Raw genomic sequence first — 26,692 nt, 5'->3', positions numbered from 1 at the left:
CACCCGGCCCCGGTGCCGCCCCTCTCATCCACACCCGGCCCCGGTGCCGCCCCTCTGATCCACAGGCAGAGCCGGAGCCGGGCCGGTCCCACAGGCGGAGCCGGAGCCGGAGCCGGGCCGGTCCCGCCGCCGGGGCGGAGCCGGCCCGGGCCCCGCCCAGCCCGGTAGTTCCGCTCGGGGCCGGAAGCAGCGCTTGGCCACGGAAGCGTCGCGGGGCTGGTGGGACGCGAGCGCTGGTACCGGGCTCGGGCAGCTGTGGCGGGGTTGGGGTGGGGCGGGCGGCAGCGGCTGGGCAGGGCCCGGTGCGACAGGGACAGGGACCGGGCAGGGGACGTGGCCGGGGGGCGGCGGGAGCGGCGGGGCCCGGGTTAACCGGCGGTGTTGGGTTAACTCGGGGTGTCTGGCCTTGGGGTAGGGCCGAGGTGACAGAGCTGGGGGTGCTCACCTGGAGAGGAGAGCGCTTCAGGGACACCTCAGAGCCGCTTGCAGGGCCTAAAGGAGCTCCTGGAGAGCTGGGGAGGCACTTGGGACAAGGGCCTCAAGCAACTGGACACAGGGAATGGCTCCCAGTGCCAGAGGGCAGGGATGGATGGGATATTGGGAATCAGGAATTGTTCCCTGGCAGGGTGGGCAGGCCCTGGCACTGGGTGCCCAAAGCAGCTGGGGCTGCCCCTGGGTCCCTGGCAATGCCCAAGGCCAGGCTGGACATTGGGGCTGGGAGCAGCCTAGGATAATCCCTGCCCATGGTGAGGGGTGGAATGGGATGAGCTTCAAGGTCCCTTCCAGCATAAACCATTCCATGAATCCATGCTGCAGCATTCCCTGTGCCAGCTGTGCTGGGGTGGCTGCCTCATCCTCAGCAGTGTCACCTCACCCTGGATGTCTCCATGGATGTGCTCATCAGTGGGAATTTCAAGGCAGGGATCATTTCTGGCACTGGGAAAATAAATTTCCCTGGGAAAATAACTTTCCCTGGTTCATGCTCTTTGTCTGGCTCTTCCACTGTACCTGAAATCACTGGGCATGACAGATTATTTGTGGGCTTGTGGTTTAGACCAAAGTTCTTTATGGGGGGAAAAGCTTCTGAGAATGATCAGGAATGATTCTCTGTTGAGGTTATCCCATACTCAGGATTATTCTTTTCTCTAGCTGAACAAGCTTTTGGGCAGGGCTTCTGTCTCTTCCAGGATGTTTTTGACTTGGACTGGAGACTTTGGTGCCTTCCAGGCTTGAAATGAGACACTTGGCATGTTTTTCTGTGTTACAAACACACATTTCTATGTGCAACTTTCAGAATGACTCGAAAAATTTTAAGAGCCAAATTAAATATATGACAAAACTGAACTGAAAGCCAGCTTGGCTTATTCTGCTAAAAAGTTCTGGTGTTTTTTTTTTTTCCCCCCAAAGAAATTGTTCATCATAAAGTAATAGTTGCTTCTGTCAACATTTTAATTTTTAAACTCCTCTGAAAAGACAGAATTATTTTTAGTTTTCTAAGCTGTGGATATTGCTGTTGCTCTGCTGTATTATTTTAATTGAGCTCTACAATGTTAGATTACAGAATTTTTGCCTAAATCCATAGGTGACAAATTTATGAAATGAAAAATGTTATTTTTTCACTTGCTGTCTAAACCATGACCTCACTCCTGAGTCAGAGTCGTTCAGCTTTAGAGACACTGCTCTTGTTTTAATTGTTATTCAGCCCAGGCACTGTGACTGCAATTAAACATGCATCTAAGGAGATGTGTGACTTTCTTAATAAGAGCATAACTTTTTAGTACCATTTTGCAGAACTCATAACCCCGTAAAGAATTCAAAAGCTCTTTTATCCTGCCACTTTCATTTTTTGTAACTCTGAACTTTTTTAACAGTGCCCATAACATTCTTTCTATCGAGTTACTCTAATATTTGACTTATAGTTAAGTTCAGGAAGTTAATTGAAACATTTCTGAGCCCACAAATGCTGTTGGAGATGAATCTGTGGTTTTGTGAGCACATGGGAATTGGCAGGAGTGGGGAAGGCTTTTGTAGGCTCAGCTTGTGTCCCTTGTCTGGCTGAGAGCTGTGAGATTCTACACACAGGCACCAAAAATACTCTTTTAAAGCCCAGGCAAGGCTGTGTTTGGGTTGTTCCTGCAGTTTGTGCTGTCAGGAGAGATACTGCAAATGTTGAAAGAGGCTGCCAAGGCCAGAGTTCAGCACAGCTCTTCAGCAACCCCATTTAAATATCTAATTTCCATATTAAACAGCGTCCCCAAATGTGTTTTGTTGTCCTGGAAGATATCTGTGGCCTTTCAGTAATGATCAGGGCTGAAAGTTTAGCATCACATTCCAGATTTCCTCTGATACACATCCAGGTTCCCCCAGAATCTGGCATTTTGGTGGGGAATAAATTGCTGGGCATAAATGTATTCCCAGCCAGTGTGAGTTTGTTACAGCAGGGCTGCAGCCTCTTTTGTTCTGCTCTTGCCTGACTGACCTTGTGAAGTGCATCCTGTGCTGCTTTTGTTTGCTGAGGACAGGAAGAAGCCACCAGGATGCCAGCATTGCCTCTGGACGAGCTCCAGCTGACAGAAAGGGATCCCAAGACAGGGAAGCTGAGAACTCTGCCAGCACTGGTGAGCTCTGGTTTTCCTGAAAGCCAAACAGACCTTCAATAAATCATTGTCTTATACTGAGGCTTGTCTGGGATGTGTGACAGGAATGGCTGGAGCTGTGCTGGGAGGTTTAGGTGGATATCAGGGCAAGGTTCTGCCCCCAGAGGGTGCTGGCACTGCCCAGGCTGCCCAGGGAATGGGCACAGCCCCGAGGCTGCCAGAGCTCCAGGAGCCTTTGGGCAGCACTGCCAGGGATGGACAGGGTGGGATTGTTGGGGGTCTGGGCAGGGACAGGGGCTGGATCAGTGATCCCTGGGGGTCCCTTCCAGCTCAGGAGATTCTGTGATTCTGTGAAATTTGTTCAGCCTGCTTGTGATTCTGTGATTCTGAAATTTGTTCAGCCTGCTTGTTAAAGAATTTATTTTAATGTGTTCAGATAGTTGAGCTTTCATTTACCCACCATAAGAAAAGCCCAAAACATGAGACCCAAACTTGCTGTGTTCAGCATCTGGAGTGAACTGTGTTTACAGCACAACTCCCTCCCTTGAGTCTGTAACCTTTGCTCCCATGGAGGGATGCTCTGGGAGTTTTTGCCAGCTCTGCCTCAGGTTTAGCTCCAAGCTGTGGCACTGGGATTCATCCCTTGTGCCTTCAGCTTGATGAAACCAGAAAATTCAACCCACAGAAACCCTTTTCTCCCAGAAATAAGGCCTGGAGAGAGCCTTCTGGATGCGTTGCAGGAGTGGGACTGTCAGTGCTGCTCACTCCTGAGGAGCTTTACCCTGAGCACACGTGTGGGATGAGGCAGAGCCCAAACCTGCTGCTCACTGAATTCTCCTTTTAGGGTGGGTGTATTTGGGCAAAGCCTGTTCAGTAACCTTTGGGAAAGGTAGCAAAGTGTTTCTGTCTTTGATGGTTGTGTCACTTTGAGTTCATGGAGTATTGTGCAAGAACCAGTTCAGAGGAAAAAGAGAGTTCAAAGGCATGCCAGGAAGCTCCTGCTCTTTGTTTTGATGGTGTGGGAGGATTGCTTTGTCAGGCTTTGGTTAAGAGAAAGCAAGGAGCAACAACTGCCAAATTATCAAGGTCTGAAAATGTTGCTCATAAAGAAAGATACAAACCCACTGCCTTGAAAGGGTAGAAAATGAGAAGTTACCAGGGAAGGGAATGTTCCTGTCATCAGGACTGTAGTGACAAAACAAGGAGTAATTGGTTCAAACTGAAATTTAGATTAGATATTGGGAAGGAAATGTTCCCTGTGAAGGTGGGAAGGTTCTGGCACAGGGTGGCCAGAGCAGCTGGGGCTGCCCCTGGATCCCTGGCAGTGCCCAAGGCCAGGTTGGATGGAGCTTTGGGACAGTGGAAGGTGTTCCTGCCCATGACAGGGGTGGAACTGGATGAGCTTTCAGGTCCCTTCCCACACAGACCATTCTGTGATTTGATAATGTTAAGTTGTATTAAAAGGTACCTTTGTGTTTCCTGGAATTCAGTGAGCAGCTGGTGACATTCCTGTCACTTGGTCTGGGGTTCTAATACAGTTCTAATATAGTGGTTTTTTGGCTTTCTGCAGCACCCAGAAATTAAAGCAGATCGGTCGTTCGTGCTGTACAAGCCCCCTCCTGCCATCAGAGACCCTGCTCTGGTGGAGGAATTCCTGGAACGAGCAAAATTCATTGCAGATGACCTGAACTGGCTTCTGGCTCTGCCTCATGACAAGTTCTGGTGCCAGGTAATCATTGCTTTTTATCTGAAAATACAGCGTAAACATCCAGGTGCTTGTAAAAGCCATGAACCTTACATCATTTTCATAAAGATTTGTTTATGCTTATTGTGTCATGCAGGAAACATTTAATTTCCATTACTGCACCTTAGAATGCAAAGAAAGTATTTCCCTAAGGATTTTCCATTGGGAATTTTAAGAGTTGGCTTGTATTTGATGGATATGGGAGTCCTTTTCGTGTGTCTGAGTGTTTTAGATTGCTTTAAATTTAACTGGGCTGCTCAGGAGCACAACCTATGAAGGTGTGACATTCCCTCCTTCCCATTTTCCTGCCTTTCCTTGTGCCAGGTGATATTTGATGAGAGCCTGCAGAAGTGTTTGGATTCCTACCTGCGCTCGGCCCCTCGCAAGTTCGACGTGCTGTGGGATTGCCACCCGGAGGTGCAGGAGCTGCAGAAATGCCTCCATCGCAGTGTCTTCCTCACCTTCCTCAGGATGTCCACCCACAAAGAGTCCAAGGTGAATATTCCCATGCTTTGCAGGTGCTCCAGGCTGTGTGACTTAGGAAAAAAGAGAGAAATGAATCATTTTCCTTCTGGCACGGCATTCCTCTCGCTGATGATTTTATCAGTTGGGGTCTCAAAGTGGAGGTGATAACACTCAGAGCTGAAGTATCCAAATTGCTTGCATCTCCTTCCTGAGTAATAGCAGGTTATCCATGTGTAGTGCTTGGATATGTCATGGGAAGAGGAGAGAGTGCACATTGGCCTTTGTGTGGCCACATGGAACAGGCTCTTCAGGCCACCACTTCCTGAGCCTTCACTCCCTCAGGGCCACATGGTGCCACAAAATTCCTGCTAATACTTGTTTCTCCTTGAACTTGCCCCAAATTTTGGACATACAGTGAAAACTCTCTAAATTACAGTTATCTTGGCATCATCAAGCATTCAGCCTGGAGAAGAGAAGGCTCCAGAGAGACCTCACAGCCCTTTCCAGTATCCAGAGGGGCTTCAGGAAATCTGGAGAGGGACTGGGGACAAGGGCATGGAGGGACAGGACAAGGGGGAATGGCTTCACCCTGCCAGAGGGCAGGGATGGATGGGATATTGGGAATCAGGAATTGTTCCCTGGCAGGGTGGGCAGGCCCTGGCACAGGTGCCCAGAGCAGCTGGGGCTGCCCCTGGATCCCTGGCAGTGCCCAAGGCCAGGCTGGACATTGGGGCTGGGAGCAGCCTGGGACAGTGGGAGGTGTCCCTGCCATGGCAGGGGTGGCACTGGATGGGCTTTGAGGTCCCTTCCCACCCAAACCATTCTGAGATTCTATAATTAAAGACATCCTCATCACTAATTGTGTGAGTGCAGCTCCCATCTGGAGCTTTGGGATTTTCACCAGGCCTTTGGGCAGGGTGAGGGAGGCCCCTTGTGTTGCAGCAATCACTGGATATCCTCATTGGTTCATCATGTGCTAGGGCTGTGTTGATTCTCTTGCTTATCACCCTGCTGAGGTTCAGGATGTTTTGAGGGAAAGGCCTGGGAGTGGAGGAGTGGGACAGGAGCAGGATGAAGGAATGCTGGAGCCTGCAGCTGGCACCACTTCAGCAGAAGTACCTGACACCTCTGTGGTGTCTTTCATTGCAGGATCTGATTAAACCTCACCACTCGGAGAGGCAGGCAAGCATTTGAAACCATTTTCTAGTTGAGTGATCTGCAGGGAATGAATAGTCCATTGTCATGCAGGAGTCAGCAGGAGTTCTGGAAAGGGAACCTGGCCAGCACTGAGCCCCATCCCTCTGCTTCAGCAGGGAGAATGTGCCCTGCCTTTCACTGGGATTGAAAGCATTTGCTGTCACAGGCAAACTGGGCTTCTGAAAATCCAAAATCCCATTTCAGCTGCCTGTTTCTCAGTGTCAGACAATGGGATTTTTCTCATCCAGAATGTTGTAAGAAATGCCTTCAAATGTGATGAGTTTTGGCACGGTGTTCAGCAGTCAGCATGGAGAGCTGCAGCTCTGGGGTTTCTCCCTGCTGGTCCCTGATTCTGTGGCCTCTGGTGCTGGGTTCTGCTCTCCAGGGTGCAGGAACCTCAGGCTGTCCCTGTGCCTGGTTATTCATTCCTGCTCCTGACCTGTTCTGGTGTCAGGCTGGGAACTGGGGACCTGCAGGGAGATTTTTTGTAAAACTTTCAGGTAGATTAATTCAGCTGCTGGTGGAGGGATCAGTGAGGTGCCTGGTGTGGCAGGGACAGGAATGTGGGAATAGATGGCTCCACAGAAGCTGTTTCAAGAAGAGTTGCTGCCTTCTATGAAATAAATTCCTTAATACACCTTTGAGAGATGTTTTTACAGGTGCCATTATAATGCTGGAGTTACTGCAGAGCAAGATATGGATTACCCTTTAAATTCCTTTTTTTTTCCTGTCTTTGTAGGATCATTTTATCACTCCCTCTGTCTTTGGAAAAATTATTTACAACAACTTCCTGTTTGATATCCCCAAGATTCTGGATCTCTGTGTCCTTTTTGGGAAAGGAAATGGGCTCCTGCTCCAGAAGATGATTGGTCAGTAAAAGCCAAGGAACAACTTGCTACATTTAGGCTTTTGCTTATATGGGAAGTGACTTAGTGGGGTTTATACCAGTGAACTGTTCTGAAAATTAATTGTTCAGTAGCACATAAGATCTGTCATTTCTAGATCAGATTGTGCTTTTCTTTTTCAGTGTGCACTTTGCTTGTTCCAAGGAAAGCTTCATGTCCTGCTTTGCTGCCCTGAGCTAGGCTCATGTTGTTAGACATAAACCTAGGCTCAGTTGTTTCCTGTGCCAATTGAATGTGCCCTCAGCCCTTGTAAGAGGAATGTGGGGCTCTGTAAAACCCTGGTAGAGATGGGAAAGGGTGAGGAGGGTTGGGAGATGGGCACAGTCCAGCTGTGAGTGCTGTTGTTCCCAGAGCTGGCAGCCAAGTGAAACATTCAGTGTGAGGTAATCACTGCTATGGGAAGTGGGAGAACCTGAAACTTCAGTGCAGGCATTGAATGTATCCAGAGCTTCCAAACCACAAACACTTCAGAGCCTTGCTCAAGCTGTGCTTATCCCTGGGTTTCTGTGTCTGTACACAAGGCTTTGGTGGTGAGTACACAGGGAGGAGCATCCAGCCATGGGTGCTGAGGAGGGAAGATAGAGCATATTGATTTAGCTTCTCTCTTTATCCTGTGCTCCCTTCCCAATGCTGTGATCTTTAACATCACCTGAGTGGAACAATATCTACCCTTGGATTAAGTCAGCTCTTCCTGAATTCTAACTCACTTTGTCTGCAGCTCATGGGATGAAGGTTTTCCATTTCTTTGGTAGTTATTTTTGTCTCATTTCCAACTTCGCTCACATGAGAAGTGTTAGTTAGATCATGTGGTGTAGACAGATTTCCAGCCAGAAAATCTTAGATAAACCTTTGCATTTTTAATCTTTTTATCCTTTTTCAGTAGCTTCTACTCTAAATTCCTCTGTTGTGCCTCAGAGATGGAAAGCAGGCATGGCAAGACAGATGCTTCCCTTTCAGATGGGAAGCTCAGATTATCTGGGTCTTAAAATATTCCAAAAGGGACCTAAGTAATGAAACCTCCTTTGAATTGTGCTCTGGACTGCCACACAGTCATGCTGCATGCAGGTGACCAAAGATTTCCTCACCTGATTATTTCACTGTGTTGGGACAGTAATGGTGTGAGCAGTTCTGGTGTGTAATTCATAACTTCAGAAACTTGAGGTTCTTCTCAGGGTATCTGAGAAGTTTATCTGAAACTTGTCTCATAGCTCTGTCCTTGCTGGAGAACTCTTAATTGTCATAATCTGAACAGTAATTCCCAGGAAAATAGCAGCCTTGGTGCTTGCTTGGTGAGGATTTATGGTGTGGCATTACTCAGTGGAGTATTTTGTAAAGATAATGGAGCCCTAGTAATATAATAGCAGGTGTTACTAAAGCCTCATTACCTTTAAGAAATATTCGGCAGCACATCTCCTGGTGTGTGCTGAACTGTTATCAGTAATTAAAAGTCAACTCCAGTTGTCAAATAAAGGAACTGGGGTTGTTCAGTGATAGTATTTGCATTATTCATTGATTCAGCCCCTGGAGCGTGAATCATCTGCCATCTCATTTGCTCTGCTCTGATGAGCATATTCCCATTGCTGGATCTCCAGGGGCATTGGAGAGCTGATGGATCAGCTTTTTGGGAGCAGGGCCTGTGCATGAGCTGGGGAATCAGGGTGGGCTGTGTCCCACATGGTCAGTAGGTGTGTCTGGGGTGTCAGCAATAGCACAAGTACCATTTTCTGATGCAAATTTGCTCGTTGGCATCAATGTCTGAACTGATGGAAATGCTCTCCTTTCCCCTTTCAGGAAATATCTTCACTCAGCAGCCCAGTTACTTCAGTGACCTTGATGAAACTCTGCCCACTATCCTCCAGGTACTGCTTTCCTGCTGGGATTTCATCTGGAAACGTGGCATAGCTTGAAGAGTGGAGAGGGAACATTGTAGGTGGGGAGAATGTGTTTCTTGAATCATGGAATATCCTGAGTTGGAAGGGACCCACAAGAATCATCAAGCCCAACCCCTGGCCCTGCACAGACACCCCAACAATCCCACTCATTGTCCAAACACTCCTTGAGCTCTGACCACCCTCTGGGGGAAGAACTTTCCCTAATATCCAGCCTAAGCTTCCCCTGACTTTGCTGTTTCTCCCTTTCCCTAGTTTGTTAATGTGTGTCAGGGAGGTTTTGAACATTATCTATAATTATTACTTGATGATTCTTCCCTCCCACTCTCCTTCAGCTTCTGCCTTCTCTGCTGTGTCCCACTGCTGGCTCCTGTCTGTTAACACTGCCCTGTTTCCTGATTTAGGTGTTCAACAATATTTTGCACAAGTGTGGTTTGCAGTGTGAAGGGGCCTCTGCTGAGCCCCAAAAACTGGAAGAGAAAGTCAGTGTGACTGCAGGGAACATGCCCCTCCAGGTAGGAGTGAACTCTCTGTACCCTGAACAGGCCACAGAGGATCATTCTGTTCCCAAGAGCTCCTACAGCTCATGGTTCTGTGCCATTGTTGCACTCTTTGTCCTGGGACATGGTGATAAAACCTTTCCACCATGAGCTGATTCCTTTCAACCATATCCTTTGGAACACGGATAGTTTTTAACCTGGCAACTTCTTTGCTTAATGAGCTCATAAATAATGTAACAATATCTGACAGAAGTCTCCACCTAACCCTGGAGGTCATAAGAGCTGGGTTTTTTTCTTTCAGAAATGTGTGTTTTAACAACAGTGTCATTTAACTGCAGTTAAGTAAGAGGGGTTTATGTGCTGGGGGCTGTACCAAGACAGTAAATGTGGTCCTCTGAAAAACCTTAGTCTTTCAGTTTGTGTGTGGAACCAAACCAATCTGTGATTTATTGATAAGTGATAGTTCGAAACTGTCATTTAGTGTCATTCAGTTGTTTCAGCTGCCTTGGAAGTACAGCTTGCACTGGACCAGACTGCAGAAAACATCCCTTTGATTCCCACATTTCCCATGTTCCTTATGATTCCCACATTTCCCATGTTCCCTTTGATTCCCACATTTCCCATGTTCCCTTTGATTCCCACATTTCCCATGTTCCCTTTGATTCCCATGTTTCCCATGTTCCCTTTGATTCCCATGGTTCTGCTGTGCAGTGCTTCATGAAAAGTGCTGCATGGGGAAGAGTTCCACATATGGAGGGTGTATTGAGGGCAAAGCCACTGTCCAGAGCAGGATCTGATGAGGGTTCTCATAATCTCCCAGGATCTTTAATGAAAGCAGACAGTTGGGATTGCATTATAGACCTTTAAACAAACATTAGGAGTTCTAGGAGAAATGTTGTCTCTGCCCCCAGGCCCTGTAACAGGTTTATGGTTGATACAGACTCTGCAGTCAGGAAGAGGCCTGGCCCCAATATTCTGTGTCCCTGCTGGGAAGACTTGCCTGGCTCTTCCCTCAGTAACTGCTCTTTCCCTCTCAGGAGCTGAAGGACATTGTGCTGTATTTATGTGACACCTGCACAACTCTCTGGGCCTTTCTTGATGTCTTTCCCTTGGCTTGCCAGACCTTCCAAAAACACGAGTTTTGTTACAGGTATGTCTTGGAGTGCAGACTGAGTTTGTCCTGGCCATGTACAAATACTGAATGTGCCACTGTGTCCTGTCCCATTGTTAGATGAGGAGACAGATTTGATGCAGAGGCTGCTGGGTTCTCTCTGACAGGAATGCAGCATTATAAATACATGGATATAGGGATGTGTGGGTTTTCTGTTCTATGTCTGTTGTTGTTTAGGAGTGATCCTAGAGCCAGGCATCCAGGACAATTTCCAGTCAGCTGAACAATACTGGGTGTGCTCTGGCAGGGGTGGAGAGGGACCAGTTATGGACAAAAGGAACTTCCTGCTGTAGGACCCAAAGCAAGGGAAGCAGAAAGTATTTCAGATAAATAGTTCTTCAGGGTCTGAAAACAAATGCCTTTGATGTTATGCCCAAGTTTTATGCTAGAGAATATCAGTGAGGTTTGGCAAAAGCTGAGTGGCTGGGAGAGAGTGACAAGGGAACAGCCTCAAGCTGTGCCAGGGGAGGTTCAGGTTGGGTGTTAGGGAACATTCCTTCATAGAAAGGGATGTCCAGCCCTGGCACAGCTGCCCAGGGCAGTGCTGGGGAATGGTTGGACTCAATGCTCTCACAGGGCTTTTCCAACATGAAGCTTTCTGTGATTCTGAGAGTGTTGGGTCTTTTCAGGCTGCAGATCTGTGTTGGGAGTTTTTCTGGGTTGAGCAGATGGTTCTGATCAGCACCAGGATGCTTCTCAAATGCTTTTCTTTCTTACCCCTTCAGAGACCTCCCTGTGATTTCCTTAGAGTGCTGCTCTTTTTTCTGTGGTGTGTTTGCTTGTGTTCTGGGGCAAAAATACCAAAATGAGGTGATGCTCATGGGTACTGCTGGTGAGGAGGGTTTAATGAAATCAGCCATTTGTTCTGCCTTTTAGCAAATGACTTTTGGAACCTCAGCTGACAGGTACAGGTTTGTTCCCCTTTGTACAGATTAGCTTCATTTTATGAACTGGCAATTCCTGAGCTGGAATCTGCAATCAAGAAGAGGCATTATGAAGATAACAGGTGAGAATTCCTGCAAAGGTTTCCTTTGGATCTTCAGTGAGACTTCCCAGGGCTTAGTTAAGAATTCACTTCATGCTGCTTTACCCATCCCTGAGGAGCCTGGCTTTTTTTATGCTGCTTCAAAGGGCTCTGAAGAGATGACTTCTGTAATAGCAAATTTTCCTGGGCAGTGGGGTGACGAATCATTTTTAGTGCTGTGTAAGAAGGAATTTGATGGGAGGTGCTTTCAAATTGTTACAAAGTGTGAGAACATGAATGATATCTTTGTGTAGCTCAGTCTCACTGTGAGGCACAGGCTGTGCTGGTACAGCAGGGGTCTCGTGTGGGGAGCTGCCAGAACAATTGGGATTGAAAAGCTTTATTTAGGGCATGGATTTTCCTTAATGACCATGAAATGTGTCTAATATCTGGTCTTTGCAGAAAGGAGATATTCATCCTAATGAAATTCTTCTTCTAGAGGATTAACTCTGGCATAAAGGTGTGTTACAGATTCTGGTGCTGACACCAATAGTGTCTTTTGCTCTCTCTGAAGTGTTTTTGCTGATTTGTGGAGGAGGATTTCACACTCCAGAAAGAAGATGATAGAGGTTTTTCACATCCTAGTAAACCAAGTCTGTCTGCAGCCCATCCTAGAGAGCAGGTATTGGCACTTGGCTCTGTGCTACTCACCAATTACTTGATTGCTGTGTGGGAGAAATTGCTTCTCATTTACAAATTTACTGGAGAAAATGAACAGAAACTGCTATTTGTGTTGGGATCGTAGCCAAAAGCTTGGCTAAGGTCAAATTCTGTTGCCCTGTGTATCAGGAATGTTCCAGATGGAGCTGTTTGGTCCAGAATGTGTGGTGAGCTGGGCCCAATAAGCTTTCTGACTCCAGTGTGTGGCTCGTGCAAAGCTTGGTCATGTGTAACACCTTGAGACCTGATTGTGACCTTCCAGGACCTGGAGGTCCAGCAATTCAGATGGAGAGAGACTGGAGAGAGGGGCTTGGAGTGACAGGAAAAGGGGGAATGGCTCCCACTGCCAGAGGGCAGGGATGGATGGGATATTGGGAATTAGGAATTGTTCCCTGGCAGGGTGGGCAGGCCCTGGCACAGGTGCCCAGAGCAGCTGGGCACCCTTGGAAGTGTCCAAGGCAAGGCTGAATGGGACTTGGAGCAATCTGGGATAGTGGAAGGTGTCCCTGCCCATGGCAGGGGGTGGAACAGGATGGGCTTTAAGGTCCCCTCCCACCCAAAGGTGCCTTGGAACAAGGCTTGGAGCCTCAGCAGCACCCAGGGTTTGGGTACTGAGGCTGCAGTGGGAGTTTGCTTGGCAGGTGTTCTTACACAGGTGAGCACAAACTTCCTGGAAAATTCACTGGTGTAATCCCAAGACATCATAAAGGCACAATTCCAAAAGCTGTGCACACCATTTCCTGCTCACTGCAAGTCTGAGGCATCAAATTATTTATAAAGTCTGTCTGAAAACTTGTAATTCTAGGTGTGATACAGCTTTAGATCAAAGTGCTGAGATGTTTGCTGAAGCCTTAAAAACCACTTGCTTCCATTTGACTCTTTGCTCCTGTGAAAGCCAAATGTGGCCTGAAATCTCTTTTCAAATGGGGCTTTACCTTGGTGTGGAAATGTGAGTGGTTTGGCTGGTGGGGTTGGCAGACTTGCCTCTGAGTGTTCACTGTGCTGTTTTCCTGCAGCTGTGAGAATATTCAGCCATTTATTGAGGAATTTCTGCAGATCTTCACCTCAGTGCTTCAGGAGAGGAGGTGAGTCTGGCTGGCAAGAGGCCTGAGGGGGCTCAGCTCCTTCCTCTGCCATTCTTTACAGCAGAATTGCCTGAGGCAGCATTACGAGGCATTTGGGAGTCAGAAATCTTGTAAGTAGTTGGGAGAAGTGCAGTGAGAGGATTTCAGCCTGCAGCACAGACTCTGGCACTGAGAAATGCTGTTCTTCACTCCCTTTAATCCAGCCTCTCAAAGAAAAGAAGAGCAATTTAGCCATTAGCTGCCTTGACAAGTTAGGCTGTTATTACTGATCTGTGCTTTCCAGCTGGGCTGACCAGACCAGAAAAATATTAAACATGAATGCTGGAGATGCAAAGGAGGTGGCAGAACTGGGAATTCCATCTTGTCCTCCTGCCCATGCTGGCATTCTGAGCACATTCACATGGTAAAGCAGATTTTCCCTGTAATGCAGCACTGGGTTCCAGCCCTCACACATGAGGAGTGTTGCTGTGGTGTAGTGGCAGCAAAATCAGGCATGGCTGGAATCCAGCATTGGGTGAGAGGTTCTCTGTTCCTACCTTAGCACTGAGGCAGTCAGAGAGGCACAGTAGTGGTAAGTAATTGAGCTTCACTGATTAAACTTGCTCCTGTGTTTTCAGGTTTCTCCGTGACTACGACGAGCTGTTCCCTGTTGAGGATGATGTGAGTCTGCTCCAGCAGGCATCCTCTGCACTGTATCCTTGGGCTTTGCACCCCGGGCTGCTCTTGGATTCCTTCACACCAGTGACATTTCTGCCTCTGGTTAAGCTGCATGACTGACAAGAAGTACTGGAAAGTTTTCCCTTAACAGAAAAAAAAGGATAGGGGGGAGTTGTTGCCGAGAGAAGCTGAGGCTGCCCCATGCCTGCAAGTGTCCAAGGCTTGGATGGAGCTTGGAGCAATCTGGTGTCATGGAAGCTGTCCTTGCCCATGGTAGGGGGTGGGACAAGATGAGCTTTAAGATCCCTTCCCACCCAAACCATTCCATGCTTTTGTGAGTGTTGATGCAGGCACAAATTTGGACATCGCTGACAATCCCGTAGTTACTTCAGGGTGATCCCTGAACATGTGCATCCAGAAATGTCCTTAATGCTGTGCTCTTAGAGATGAGACCAGGACAGCCTATATCCTCCAAGCAGTGGAAAGTGCCTGGGAAGGAGTAGACAGGAAAAAAGGACAAGCTGTTAAAGCTCCAGCAGCATCCAACGGAGATCCAGCCATAGTGGAGAGCACCCCTGAGGACAGGGAGGATCTGGGGGCTGCGTGTGCCCTGGAGGATGAGGTGGGTACAGCTCTGTGCTGGGACTGGGCTCTGCTCTTCCTGGGGCTCTGCTCTTCCTGGCCTTCCTCTATCTGTGAGGACAGGCTTGGTTTGCTCAGCTTTGGGGACAACATGAGATTTGGTGTAATTTCTGACCTTTGCTGTATCTCCATGCAGCCTTGGGAAATGAGACATGAAGCTACACCTGAATCCTGAGTTATCTCTGAGCAAATTGCTTCCAGCTCTCATGGCTTGGGTTTTCCCTTGCTGGAGATTATTCAAATACTCTGTTTCATCCCTGCAGTTCATGTGCATATTTTTGAAATGCAGAGCTCGCCTGTTATTTGAGGAAGGGATTCTCCAGGGTGTCCTTGCTGACTCAGGGACTGGCAAAAGGAGCTGTGTGCCCAAATCTGTGCTGGAAACCTTGTGTAGTTTAAACAGCTGGGTTCTCTTTTGGCTCCAGTTTTGAACTTGTGTATGTAAACCCTGAGGGCCCAGAGTGCTGCTTGCCCTGTATTTCTGTGCCCACTGCCTGCCCTCAGCAGCTGTGTCCCTGCCCAGTGCCACCAGGTGTGTTTGGTGTCCCCAGTGTGCCGGCGCGGCGGCCGCGCCCGTTGCCTGTGTGTGCGGCGTGGAGCTGGACTCCCTGATCTCCCAAGTGAAGGATCTGCTGCCAGATCTTGGAGAGGGATTCATCCTGGCCTGCCTGGAGGAGTATGGATACGACACAGAGCAGGTGATCAACAACATCCTGGAGGAGAAGTTGGTGCCATACCTGGATAAGCTGGACCGAAGGATGCAAAGGTGTGGGACAACCTCTGGTTGTTTCTGTCTCACTTAATTGTTCTCACTGGAAGCTCAACACTTGTAGAGCTCTAAGAATTTGTATATTTGGGGTAGAGAACTGAAGTGAAGGCTTCTCATTGTCACCTGTCACCAGTTTTCTGCCCTCCTTGTGTCTCTGCAGAGGAGTGGGACCTTTGCTGCTCAGTGTTAGAGTAGAGCAGGTGCAGGGTTGTGTTTTGTGACAGGGGACAAAACCACTTGTACATGAAATGCTAGACTAAACTAGACTAGAATAAAATAGAATGCTGGGCAATAGAATATGTTGCCTTCAAAAGTTATTTTGCTGCAGCGTTGTCACAGCGTTTGTTGTGAAAATCCCAGCTGTCCTGCAGGAAAGGGCATCTTCAGCTGAAATTCAGCCAGAATTCAACCCACAGGGTCAAATATGGTTATTTAACAGGCTGCTGCTTTGTGAGTGAAGATGGAACAAATCAGATCCATTTTTATGTTCCCTCTGACAAACTTGCCAGGCTTGTCCTGCTTTCCTGGATTGGGCAGGGGATGGAGGGTTTAGAGCTGGTGGCAGGATTGAGCTGTTGGAGTTTGTCTGCAGCTGTGAGTGTGTGTTTGTGCTGCACCAGCAGTTCCTGACAGAGCATCAGGATGTGAATGTGCTGTATGTTCACATTTCATGGAGTTATGGGCAGACTGTCTCACTGTTGCATTAAAGGAAAGCATCTTTATCGGAAAAATGATGTAAAAAAAATCTTAGTTTTGCAACAATCTTTGTGTTCCCACAATCAGATCTGCTGACTTTGGCACAAGTAGTGCAGGACGGGCTTTAGGAAGGATTGGTTTTTCTGCAAAGCCAGCAGTTCCACAAGATAGAGCTGCATTTTTTTTCTTCCTGCCTTTTGCATCTTGAAACAAAGCTGCTGGCTCGATAGGAAATGTTGAATTGTGACCCCTGCTGATTTAAAGGGGAGCACAGCAGCATTTGCAGCTGCCCAGCTGAGCTGTCTGCACCACCAAAATGAATGTCAAAAGTACAGTCTTTTGACTTACAAGTTGAGCAAACATAAACCTGGAACCCTGGGAAAAATTTAACAAGGGAGATAAATATCTTGAAATCAGCAGCAACAAATTATTGGAATTTTTTCCAGCCTGTAATTCATCACACTTAGTGTTTGTCTTCACTGAGTCACTGTGTTGAGACCAGGCAGTCTGTTGAATATTCTGTTGTCCTGCATGCTTTGATAGACTCTGAAATGAACAGAAGAATTTTCTCTTGGCTTTCTGTGAGTTACTTTAGTTTCCCCTCAAATCCAAGCTTTGGGAAGGGAAGGGATTGTGCCCTGTGACTCAGCCAGCACCTCTTGGTGTGCTCAGGATATTTTGGGATTGATAAAGGATAAAGCAAGGGCTTAGGGAAGGGAGAGGATTTCTCTTCCTCACTTCACTTTTGTTTTTATTTTCTCTCCTTGTTTTTTAACAGACAGCTGAAGCCAGACCCTACCCCTCTGGTCAGCTCTCGCTGTAACATTTTCCAGAATGATGAGTTTGATGTTTTCAGTAGGGATGCAGTGGATGTGTCTCGGATCCAGAAAGGCAAGAGGTGAGTGTTGGCACCCAGTCATTAACTCTGCCTGTCAGGAGGAACAAACACCTGGGAACCTGCACATTTATCTCTCCTAAAAACCTCCTGCAGGAATGTTTTGGCAGGGGGGAAGGCTTATCAAAAATGTTTCCCACCTGTTTGTCTGGGAAAGTGAAGTGAAATATTATGAGGGGGTTGGTTTCACTTAGTGTTTTTCCTAATTGGCTTTCCTGTGTCTGCTGCTGGAGATTGCTCTGCCAAGCTCATTTGTAATGTCAGGCTCTTCCTCCTTGGGCTTAATGTTAAACTTGCACTGAACAACAAACCTTGAAAAGACCCATCCCTGAGCCTGGGATTGTGACTCAGAGCTGAGAATAACTAATGATTTGATCTAGAGCCAAGGGAAGATTCAATATCCATCTACTTCAACATCTGATAACATTCAGTGCCTTAGACTACTTGTGTTGTCCCTGCTGCTGTAAAGCTTCCTGCAGAAGGGCACTTGGACTTGTGGAGTCCTTTGGGTTGGGGGTCATAAATGACCTTTAAAGGTCATTTAGTCAATCTGCCTGCAATGAGCAGGGATCTCCCTGCCACGAGCAGAGATTTCTACAAACCCCCACCAGTTTTCACTTTGCTTTCTGCCTAGCTGGTTGTGTGGTGCTGGCTCCCACTGATGTCAACCCTACAGTGTGGTTCCCTTGTTCCAGATTCTTTTAAAAAATATCACAGAATCATGGAATGGTTTGGGTTGGAAGGAACTTCAAAGCTCATCTTGTTCTATCCCCTGCCATGGGCAGGGACACCTTCCACTGGACTTTAAACTGCTCCTCTAACCATCCAAGGGTGATCTTAATGTTGGGATGAATTCTTACAGCAAATAACGAAAAGTCTGGCTGGAGTTGGAGCCACGTGACCTGAGAGCACCCAGTTAAGGTTTTGGTTGCAAAGTTGCATCAAACTCTAGGAGAAAACCACTTTTGTTCCCTAGTCCAGTGGCCCAGCTCCTCAGAGCAGTGCCACAGTGCTGATCCTGTCTTGGCTAAGCAAGAAAGGAATTGCTTTTCTCTCTAGCCAAGGCCATGACTATTGTTGTGTCCATAGCTGAGAATTCACAGGCAGAACCTTTCTCCTCCTGGTGGTGCCTTGCTCTGTGAGACAGGTGCATTGCACAGGTGTGCTGGGTTATCCCTGTTCCCCAGAGCCTTGCAGAGGTGTGCTGGGTTATCTCAGTTTCCCAGAGCCTTGCAGAGGTGTGCTGGGTTATCCCAGTTTCCCAAGGCCTTGCACAGCTGTGCTGGGTTATCCCTATTCCCCAAAGCCTTGCACAGGTGTGCTGGGTTATCCCAGTTCCCCAGAGCCTTGCACAGGTGTGCTGGGTTATCCCTATTCCCCAAAGCCTTGCACAGGTGTGCTGGGTTATCCCAGTTCCCCAGAGCCTTGCACAGGTGTGCTGGGTTATCCCAGTTTCCCAAAGCCTTGCACAGGTGTGCTGGGTTATCCCAGTTGCCCAAGGCCTTGCACAGCTGTGCTGGGTTATCCCAGTTGCCCAAGGCCTTGCACAGCTGTGCTGGGTTATCCCTGTTTCCCATAGCCTTGCAGAGGTGTGCTGGGTTATCCCAGTTTCCCAAAGGCTTGCACAGGTGTGCTGGGTTATCCCAGTTTCCCAAGGCCTTGCACAGGTGTGCTGGGTTATCCCAGTTTCCCAGAGCCTTGCACATGTGTGCTGGGTTATCCCAGTTTCCCAGAGCCTTGCAACAGCAGCAGCAGCTGGTCAAGGCCAGAGAGCACCGGGTTCAGCACAGAGCATCCAGTGGCTGGAATATCCTGCTCGGAGCTCCCTCTGCAGCTCACTTGGAGAGCTTTGGAAGCTGTAAATCATCCCTGAGCTGGGCTCTGGGATCTGCTCCCATGGCACTGCCCCCAAGGGGTACCAGCATTCTTGGAGAAGTTCTCCTCTCTCCTGCTGTAGTTATGTGACCTCTTGGGATTATCCTCTTGCTGCTGCTCTTCCTGCTGTCATTTGCCTCCCTTCATTTCAGAACACTTAGGAAAAGTCTTCAGGACTCCAGACACATTAATTGTAGTTTGAGTAGTTTAAAACCTGGAGAACAGCAGTGTCCAAAGATGACCATATCCAACTGAATCCAAGGAAAAGCTGCAGTACCTTGTCTCCAGGATTTAATATTCAGCACTGATGGTTCACCTCAGTTTTGGGGTAACAAGCTTAGTCTGAGATTTGCTTTGGATTTGAATTGTATCAAATATTTTTTTTCTCCTTCTAAATACCTTTTGCTCACCAAATTCTCTTATGTTCAGGGTGCTGTTGCTAAGCCTGGTGTTACCATAGTGCCTAAAGAGCCAGAGCAGGTTGTCCTGGCCACTCTCAGCATCAGCAGTTTGGGGCAGAGACTGTCCTTGAGAAAGACAAATCCAGCCAGGATGAGGAGGGAATCAAACACAAGGAAATGAATGTGCCAACATAGACTCTGCTGATCCTGAAAAGTGATGGCACTTGTCTGTGCCTGTCCAGCCCTGGCTGTCAGCTGAATCTGTCTCCTGGAGCCACAGCATGTCCTGAGCTCCATGGGACTAGAGGAGCTATCCCACTGTTTTTCCTGGGATTGGTGCCCAGACCATTTCATGCAGCTCCTCTGCAGTCATCAGACCAGCTGGACAGGAAGCAATTACCAGGTGCTGGGTTCAGGCTCAGCTGAATTCCCACAGGAGCTGTTATCCCAGGGATCCCGGGCTGCTGAGCTCACCACGTGCTTGGCAGGGCACTGTGTGTGCCACCAATGCAGGCAGTGAGTCATGGCAGAGAGGAACCACCTCCAGCTGCAAACTTCCTTTGGTTTGAGATTCCAAATGAAAATCCAGGCTGCTGGATCACATCTCCTCAGTCTGTCCCTTCCTGAGTCACTGCCATTGCCTTGGACAGGTCCTTTCTCTGATAAAATCCGCTGCTGGGATTATATCCTGGGATGCAAGTTCTCCTGGGAATGCTGGCCAGTGGAATCCCCCGTTGCTTTGCTGTAAATATGTACTTGGCTGGTCTGAAAAATGGGACTTCAGAGCTTATGCTTGTGCAGCTTGAGACACTCAGCAGCTGCTTTTTAAACCCTCTGTTTCTTGGTCTTCCCTTCTATAAAATGACTATAATTTACTTGCCTTCTAAATTTAAAAAAACAAGCCCTTGCAGTGCTCCAAGAGGTTGAATCACAGTCACTCTCTACTGTTTTGTTCTTTGCCTTGGGAATTATGTTTATTCTCATTCTTACCTGGTTATTTTTTGGATCTCTCGATCTACATTTGTCCTTTTTCCCTCACATTTGTGCTCCATGCACCTTGGCCAAGTTTCATCTGCAATAGGATTGCATTTGGCCTCCTGTGAAAGCTTCCTCTCTGTCTGAAGTGCTGGTGGTGGTCTCCAATTCCTGCTCTTTTTTAGTGGCCAAACAGCCCTGGTACAAATGACCCACCCTGGATCACTCCATCCAGCCTTGGGCTCAGCACAGGAAGGAGCTGGAGCTGCTGGAGTGAGACCAGAGGAGGCACCAGGATGATCAAAGGGATGGAGCAGCTCTGCTGTGTGGAAAAGCTGGGAGAATTAGGATTGTTCAGCCTGAAGAGAAAGCTTTGAGATGACCAAATTGTGGCCTTCCAGAACCTGAAGGGGCTGACAAGAAAGATGGAAGAGAGACTGTTTACAAGGGCTTGGAGTGACAGGAAAAGAGGGAATGGCTTCCCACTGCCAGAGGGCAGGGATAGAGGGAATATTGGGAAGGAATTGTTCCCTCTGAGGGTGGGCAGGCCCTGGCACAGGGTGCCCAGAGCAGCTGGGGCTGCCCCTGGATCCCTGGCAGTGCCCAAGGCCAGGTTGGACAGGGCTTGGAGCATCCTGAGCTAGGGGAAGGTGTGAGGGTGGAATAAGATGAGCTTTAAGATCCCTTCCCGCCCAAACCATCCCACAATTCCACAAAGCAGCAGGCCAAAGGTGGGGTAAGGAGAGCCTGTGGCACTGCGGATGAGGCTTGCATTGCTTCACATTCCACTGACTAACAGGGCAAAAAGCAGCTTCAGGGGCGGGTTTTAACCCCTTTTCCTTTTCCCCCCGGTCCCGGGCAGGAGGGAGAAGGACACGACGCGGAGCCTGGTGAATGACAAGCGGCTGGTGGCGGAGCAGCGGCAGCGCTACAGCCAGTACAGCGTGGTGCTGGAGGAGCTGCCCCTGCCGCCCGGAGCCGGCCACGACTACGGGGACTACGGGGACTACGAGGACGAGTACGACGACACCTACGATGGGAACCAAGTGGGCGCTAACGACGCTGACTCGGATGACGAGCTCATCTCCAGGAGGTGAATGCTGAGAGGAGGGGGAGGGAGGGAGCCACGGGAATCACCGCGGAATTCTCTGGCTCCCACAAACCTGGGAAACGCTGCTTTGGGCTCTGTTCCTCCACGAGGGATTCAAACCAGCCCTTTCTCTGTTTGCACTGTGACGTGCAAGGAGGGAGGTTTGGGGCTCCCTTCTCCTGTGGATAGGGAGTGTTCTCAGGGTGGGCTGTTGTCATTATAGTGCAAGAGTTCTACTGTCATTACATTGCAAGGGTTCCATATTGCTGGAGTTTTGTACCTCCTCGATGTTGTTTTTAGGCAGCTCCTCTAGGCACTGACTGTTCCTTGTCCTCACAGTACCCAACTGACTCCAGTTCCCCTCCAACCACCCAATCCACTCTTTTATAACACTCTTTTTATTGGCTACAGCTGCGGCCTGCTAACATCAGGCCTGCTCCTAATCCTTAATAATTGGCTCAGCTGCAACTCTTTAGGGGGTAAGATTACTTTCTATACTACCTTTATTTACTTATGTTCTATCCCCTACAGCAGGCTATTCCTTGAACAGAAAGTGATGGCACTCTCGAGGCAAAGAACCTCATTGAAAAGTGGCTGTACATAAATATAAACCAAATTCCTAGCCAGACCATTCCTAAACTTCAGGAATGTGTTGCAAATGAACACAGAGTGTGCCCAGAATGTTCTCCAGCTTCCACTCAGCCATTGCCTCAATTAGTCAGGAAATCCAAGAGGGGAATTTGTCATGTGTGGAAAATTGTACTCAGCAATGCCTCTCCTTGGAGAAACTACCCTGCAGCAGGGAAAATTGGCTTGGAAAATCAGTGGAGCTGGGCAACCTAAAATGGCTGGTTAGCAAAGGAAAACTTCAAAATTTGGGGAATTTTACGACAGACTTTTCCCTGCCAGTCCCCTCTGAGTGAGCTGCACAGCACTCTGCACCATGACTGACAACTGCACACAATTAGCTTTTGAGAAACAAAGGGTTAATGGGGATGGAGGCTGGAGAATATTTATTTTAGAAAATGTGTGGTTTAAAAGCTGCTTTAACATTTCTAAAAGTGGCCTTTTGAATTCTGATGTATTATGAAGATGTCACCATTCCCAACCTCAAACCAAAAGGAAGCTTTGAGGCTCTTTGTCCCTTTTTTCGCTCTCCTAAAGTGTTGAGAAGCTTCAATTTAAATCCTTTTAGTGTTTTGCCTGTAAGAATGTGGCAGCCAGGTGTTTTTCCCTCTTTCAGGTCTCAGTGCCCCTAGAAACAATTAGTGGATGTCACTGCTGAAAACTGGATCTGTTGGTTTGACATAACAAAGGCTTTTCTGGTTCTACATTTATTTCTTTGGCAGTGGAATGGTGGGTCTGAATTCCAATGGAATTCAAACACAGACACGTATTTATGTTAAAGAAGAGTTATAGGCATGTGTAAATTCTTCCTCCACCCCCAGGCCCTTTGCTCTGCATGGCCAGAGTGATTCATAAAGCCTGATTAATTTCTCCAGGGTTTTCCCCCTGTAGGAAACTGGGGCACAGCACTGGAACTGGAGCTCCCTGGGTAGCCCTGACCAGTCAGAGGGTTTGGAGCACAGCACTGCCTGAGCATGAATGCTTCTGTCCAAATTTGTCTGGTACAGCAGATGCTCCCTGTCTGCTGAGCTAAAGCCTAGCAAAGGATACTCCTTAATATTGTGGCTGTGTCTGGATGCCCATTTCCCAAAGGAAGCAGTTGTTTCTGTGGAGATATTCCTTGTGAGGTTTCAGGGTTGGGGTTTTTTTTTTAACTATTATTATTATTATTATTTTCAGTGACAATTTCATAGTGAACATTCCCCAGTGGAGACTGTGTGTATGTTAATTGCCTATAGGAATGTGGTATTAACTCCTGGGTCTCCTGCTTTTTTTTGTTTTTTGGTTTGTTTTTGTTCAGGAAAATGAAGTCCATGAAATCTGTAGAGTCTCATCTTTTAAAGACATAATGCAAACCACAAAGGATGTACTGTTCAGAGAAATGTTTGTGGCTGTGCTATTTTATTTTCTAATTATTTGTGTCTTATTTCCCAGGCCATTCACAATTCCTCAGGTCTTGAGACCTAAAGGACATGAAGAAGGACAGGAGACAGAGGAAGAGGATGAAGAGGAGGAGGAGGAAGCTGAAAAAGAAAGAACAAAGGTGACATTTAGCTGGAGTTGCATTCAAATTTACCATATTTCTTCCCTGCTTCACCTGCAGGTGATGTGGAGCAGATTTTCTGTTTCAGAGAGGGAATCTTTGAGCAGCAGCAGGGACTGAGCTGCTGTTCAGTGGCTGCTGGGCTGTGATGTGTCCCCAAGGACAGCTCTCCACAGCTTCCTGCCCTAACTGCTGGAGCAATGACACTTCCTCCGTGGGGAGCTTTAATCTGCTTTATCCCAGAGCCAGACAGAGCCAGCAGAGCACTCTGGGGGTCACTGGCACTCTGTTTCCATGGATGTGCTGGGAGCAGCCATGGGCTGGGAAGGTTTTCAGGCAGGTTTTGTGCCAGGTGTGTGTTTAGAGTCCCTGACACCAATCCCACTGGTCCAGAGGTAACAAACCAGGAACTGACTCTGTTCCAAACAGAATCCTCTCCTCTCCAGGCTGCTGCATGGTGCTGATGTGTCTCCTGACCTGTTCCCTTGGTGCTGATGTGTCTCCTGACCTGTTCCCTTGGTGCTGATGTGTCTCCTGACCTGTTCCCTTGGTGCTGATGTGTCTCCTGACCTGTTCCCTTGGTGCTGATGTGTCTCCTGACCTGTTCCCTTGGTGCTGATGGGTTTCCTGACCTGTTCCCTTGGTGCTGATGTGTCTCCTGACCTGTTCCCTTGCCTCCTTTAGGACCACTTTGTGCAGGACCCCGCTGTCCTTCGGGAGAGGGCTGAGGCCAGGCGCCAGGCGTTCCTTGCCAGGAAGGGGTAAGCAAGGATCTCCCTCTGCCTCTGCTGCTCTTCTGCTGCTGACTGGAATTGCTGGGGGTGTTCCTGCTCCTTGGCATTCCTGTGTGTCAGGGTCCTACTGCAGTGGGATGAACTTCCTCACCCACCCTTTATTTCACTGCTGGTTGTTTTATCCCTTTGAATGGGGGTGGGCATGGCATGGAATCATGGAGTGGTTTGGGTGGGAAGGGACATTAAGACCATCTTGTTCCACCCCTTGCCATGGGCAGGGACACCTTCCACTGTCCCAGGCTGCTCCATCCAGCCTGGCCTTGGGCACTGCCAGGGATCCAGGGGCAGCCACAGCTGCTCTGGGCACCTGTGCCAGGGCCTGCCCACCCTGCCAGGGAACAATTCCTTCTAATACCCAATCTAAACCTCCCATTTTTCAGCATAAAGCCATTCCCCCTTGTCCTGTCACTCCAAGCAGCAGAACCCTGTGGAAGACAGGCTCTTGGAGAGCACAACTCCCAGAGCTCCAACAGCTCCCACATGGATTTTGGGACAGTTTCATAGCTGTTTTCAGCTGACAGGCTCAATGTGTGGAAGGACACAGTGGTGGTGGGGCTGATGCTGCTCCTGGGCTGCCGTGGGAGCCCTGAGCTGAACCCCTCACACCCCGGTGTTTGTGGGGATGTGGGATTTCACCCCCAGGAGTGCAGTGTGCCTGTTGTGATGTCCTTGCTCTGTGTCCTCCAGGCACAAGCACGACAGCTCTGCCGTTGTTGGGAACGCCAAGGGCCACGGGCAGAGCCGGGAGACGCTGCAGGAGCGGAGGAAGAAAGAAGCCAACAAAAGCACCCGAGCCAACCACAACCGCCGGGCCATGGCCGACAGGAAGCGCAGCAAGGGCATGATCCCCTCCTGAGCAGCTCCGGGGCGGGGCTGCGCCGTCCCAGGCCCTGCCCAGGAGGAGGCTCCCTTGCCTCGGCATTCCCTGTGCCCAGGGGATGGATGTAGGGTGCAATACCTGGCGGCTGGGCTCACACGGAGCTGCATTCCCTGTGGGAGTGCTGCCTGTTCCTGGGAAGGAGCTGCCCTGACTGTGTGTCCCAGTGGTTGCAGCCAATACACGGGACAGGCTGCAGCAGCCATTCCTGCCCTTTTGTACTATTTATAATTCAGAGTTTTATTTTCATACTGGCTCCTGCCCACCCTGGAGTGGGCAGCTCTGACAGCACGGCTTCCATGGAAATGCCTTATCCTGAACTTGAGTTATAGATTGTCCCAGCTTGGAAGGGACCCCCAGGATCATCCAGTCCCATCCCTGTCCCTGCCCCTCAACAATCCCACCCTGTCCATCCCTGGCAGTGCTGCCCAAAGGCTCCTGGAGCTCTGGCAGCCTCGGGGCTGTGCCCATTCCCTGGGGAGCCTGGGCAGTGCCAGCACCCTCTGGGGGAAGAACTTTGCCCTGATCTCCATCTAAACCTCCTGACACAGCTCTGTGCTGGCAGAGAAAGGCTCAGGCTGCTCCCACTGCCAGCAGACCCACAGGGGTCCAGGTGAGTCAGACCTTATGGATTTCTGTCCCTCAAGTGAGGCCTGTGAAAACAGATGGTACAAATAAAAGATGTAGATGTCTTAGCTGTTTTTTTAAGACCCTTACAGACAGTATTGATGAACTTCCTGGTATCCAATTAGGCTTTGCTTGGTTAATTTGCTGGTTAATGTGCCCTGAGTGCCCTCTCCCCACCACACTGTATTTTCTTGCACTGCAGCAGTGCCTGTGGCTGTCACCCACACAGTGGGAAAATCAGCAGTGAGTTGTGCTCCAGGGCACTCCCAGTGCTGCAGGAGCAGTGGGGTGGTAAAGTGCTAGTAGGGTGGTAGTAAGGTCCACACCTTGGTGTGACTGGAGCTGCTGTGGGGCTGTGTGCAGAGAAGCAGAAATGCAGCAGAACAGCCACTGCTGTGAAATGAGGGGAAGCCCTGAGTGCTCCAAGGAGATTTTTCTTTGCCTATCAGTGCTGCCCAAACCTCCCAATGACAGGCGTGGAAAAAGGAATAGATTTACCAGAATCCCCAAATGCTGTATCCAGGAAAATCCCCTGCTGGGGTAATGCTGCTCTCCTGCAGCTCCTCCCTGCTGCCCACTGCAGTGCTGTCCCCTCATCCTGTATTCAGCTTTGGTTCAGCTGCTCTGAGCCTGCAACTCTCTCTGAGCTGCTCAGCCTGATGTGGAGCAGCAGCAGAGCTCAGGGAGCTGGCACTCACTCAGATGGGATTGTCTAGGAAGGTTTAAACCTTTCTCTCAACCATCTCCATAAAGCACAGCTGGGACTGGGACAGCTGTAGTTGGGTTTGGCTCCAAAAACAAGCACAAGTGTTTAAGTGCTCGTTGTGTTCTCAGAGTAAATGTTTTACCCCCCTGGTGCTCGTTTGCAAACCCAACAAAGCTGCTGTGAGCACTGCCTCTGATGGGCTCTGCCTCAGCCTGGGCTGGAATTGCTCCTGATTAGTGAAAATGGACTGAGGAGGGGGAGCTGGGGCTGCTGGACTGGGA

General features: G+C 48.9%; 1 protein-coding gene across 1 annotated transcript; it reads left to right on the top strand.

Moving 5' to 3' along the window:
- The first annotated feature begins 113 nt into the window (after positions 1–113).
- Positions 114–25,773, top strand: ASCC2 (activating signal cointegrator 1 complex subunit 2). The gene is made up of 19 exons (XM_054645642.2): positions 114–236; positions 2,523–2,618; positions 4,168–4,326; positions 4,666–4,836; positions 6,743–6,872; positions 8,700–8,767; positions 9,202–9,312; positions 10,335–10,447; positions 11,400–11,474; positions 12,007–12,114; positions 13,169–13,237; positions 13,855–13,929; positions 14,339–14,516; positions 15,088–15,302; positions 16,780–16,899; positions 21,010–21,240; positions 23,299–23,407; positions 24,092–24,168; positions 24,889–25,773. The coding sequence occupies exons 2-19, from the start codon at positions 2,538–2,540 to the stop codon at positions 25,055–25,057; spliced, it is 2,259 nt and encodes a 752-aa protein (XP_054501617.2). The 5' UTR covers positions 114–236; positions 2,523–2,537; the 3' UTR covers positions 25,058–25,773.
- The last annotated feature ends 919 nt before the right edge of the window (positions 25,774–26,692 follow it).

The sequence above is a fragment of the Agelaius phoeniceus genome, chromosome 18 (genome assembly GCF_051311805.1).
Source record: "Agelaius phoeniceus isolate bAgePho1 chromosome 18, bAgePho1.hap1, whole genome shotgun sequence".
In the NCBI taxonomy this organism is placed as follows: Eukaryota; Metazoa; Chordata; class Aves; order Passeriformes; family Icteridae; genus Agelaius; species Agelaius phoeniceus.
Note: the sequence above shows the minus strand (reverse complement) of the source record. Positions and strands in the feature narration are given on the sequence as shown.

Excerpts from the sequence above, each read along its gene's own strand:
- ASCC2 (XM_054645642.2), top strand. The coding sequence starts at position 2,538 with ATGCCAGCATTGCCTCTGGACGAGCTCCAGCTGACAGAAAGGGATCCC. Across the intron at positions 2,619-4,167 it reads TGAGAACTCTGCCAGCACTG|CACCCAGAAATTAAAGCAGA; the intron begins GTGAGCTCTGGT and ends GGCTTTCTGCAG. Across the intron at positions 23,408-24,091 it reads CTGAAAAAGAAAGAACAAAG|GACCACTTTGTGCAGGACCC; the intron begins GTGACATTTAGC and ends TGCCTCCTTTAG.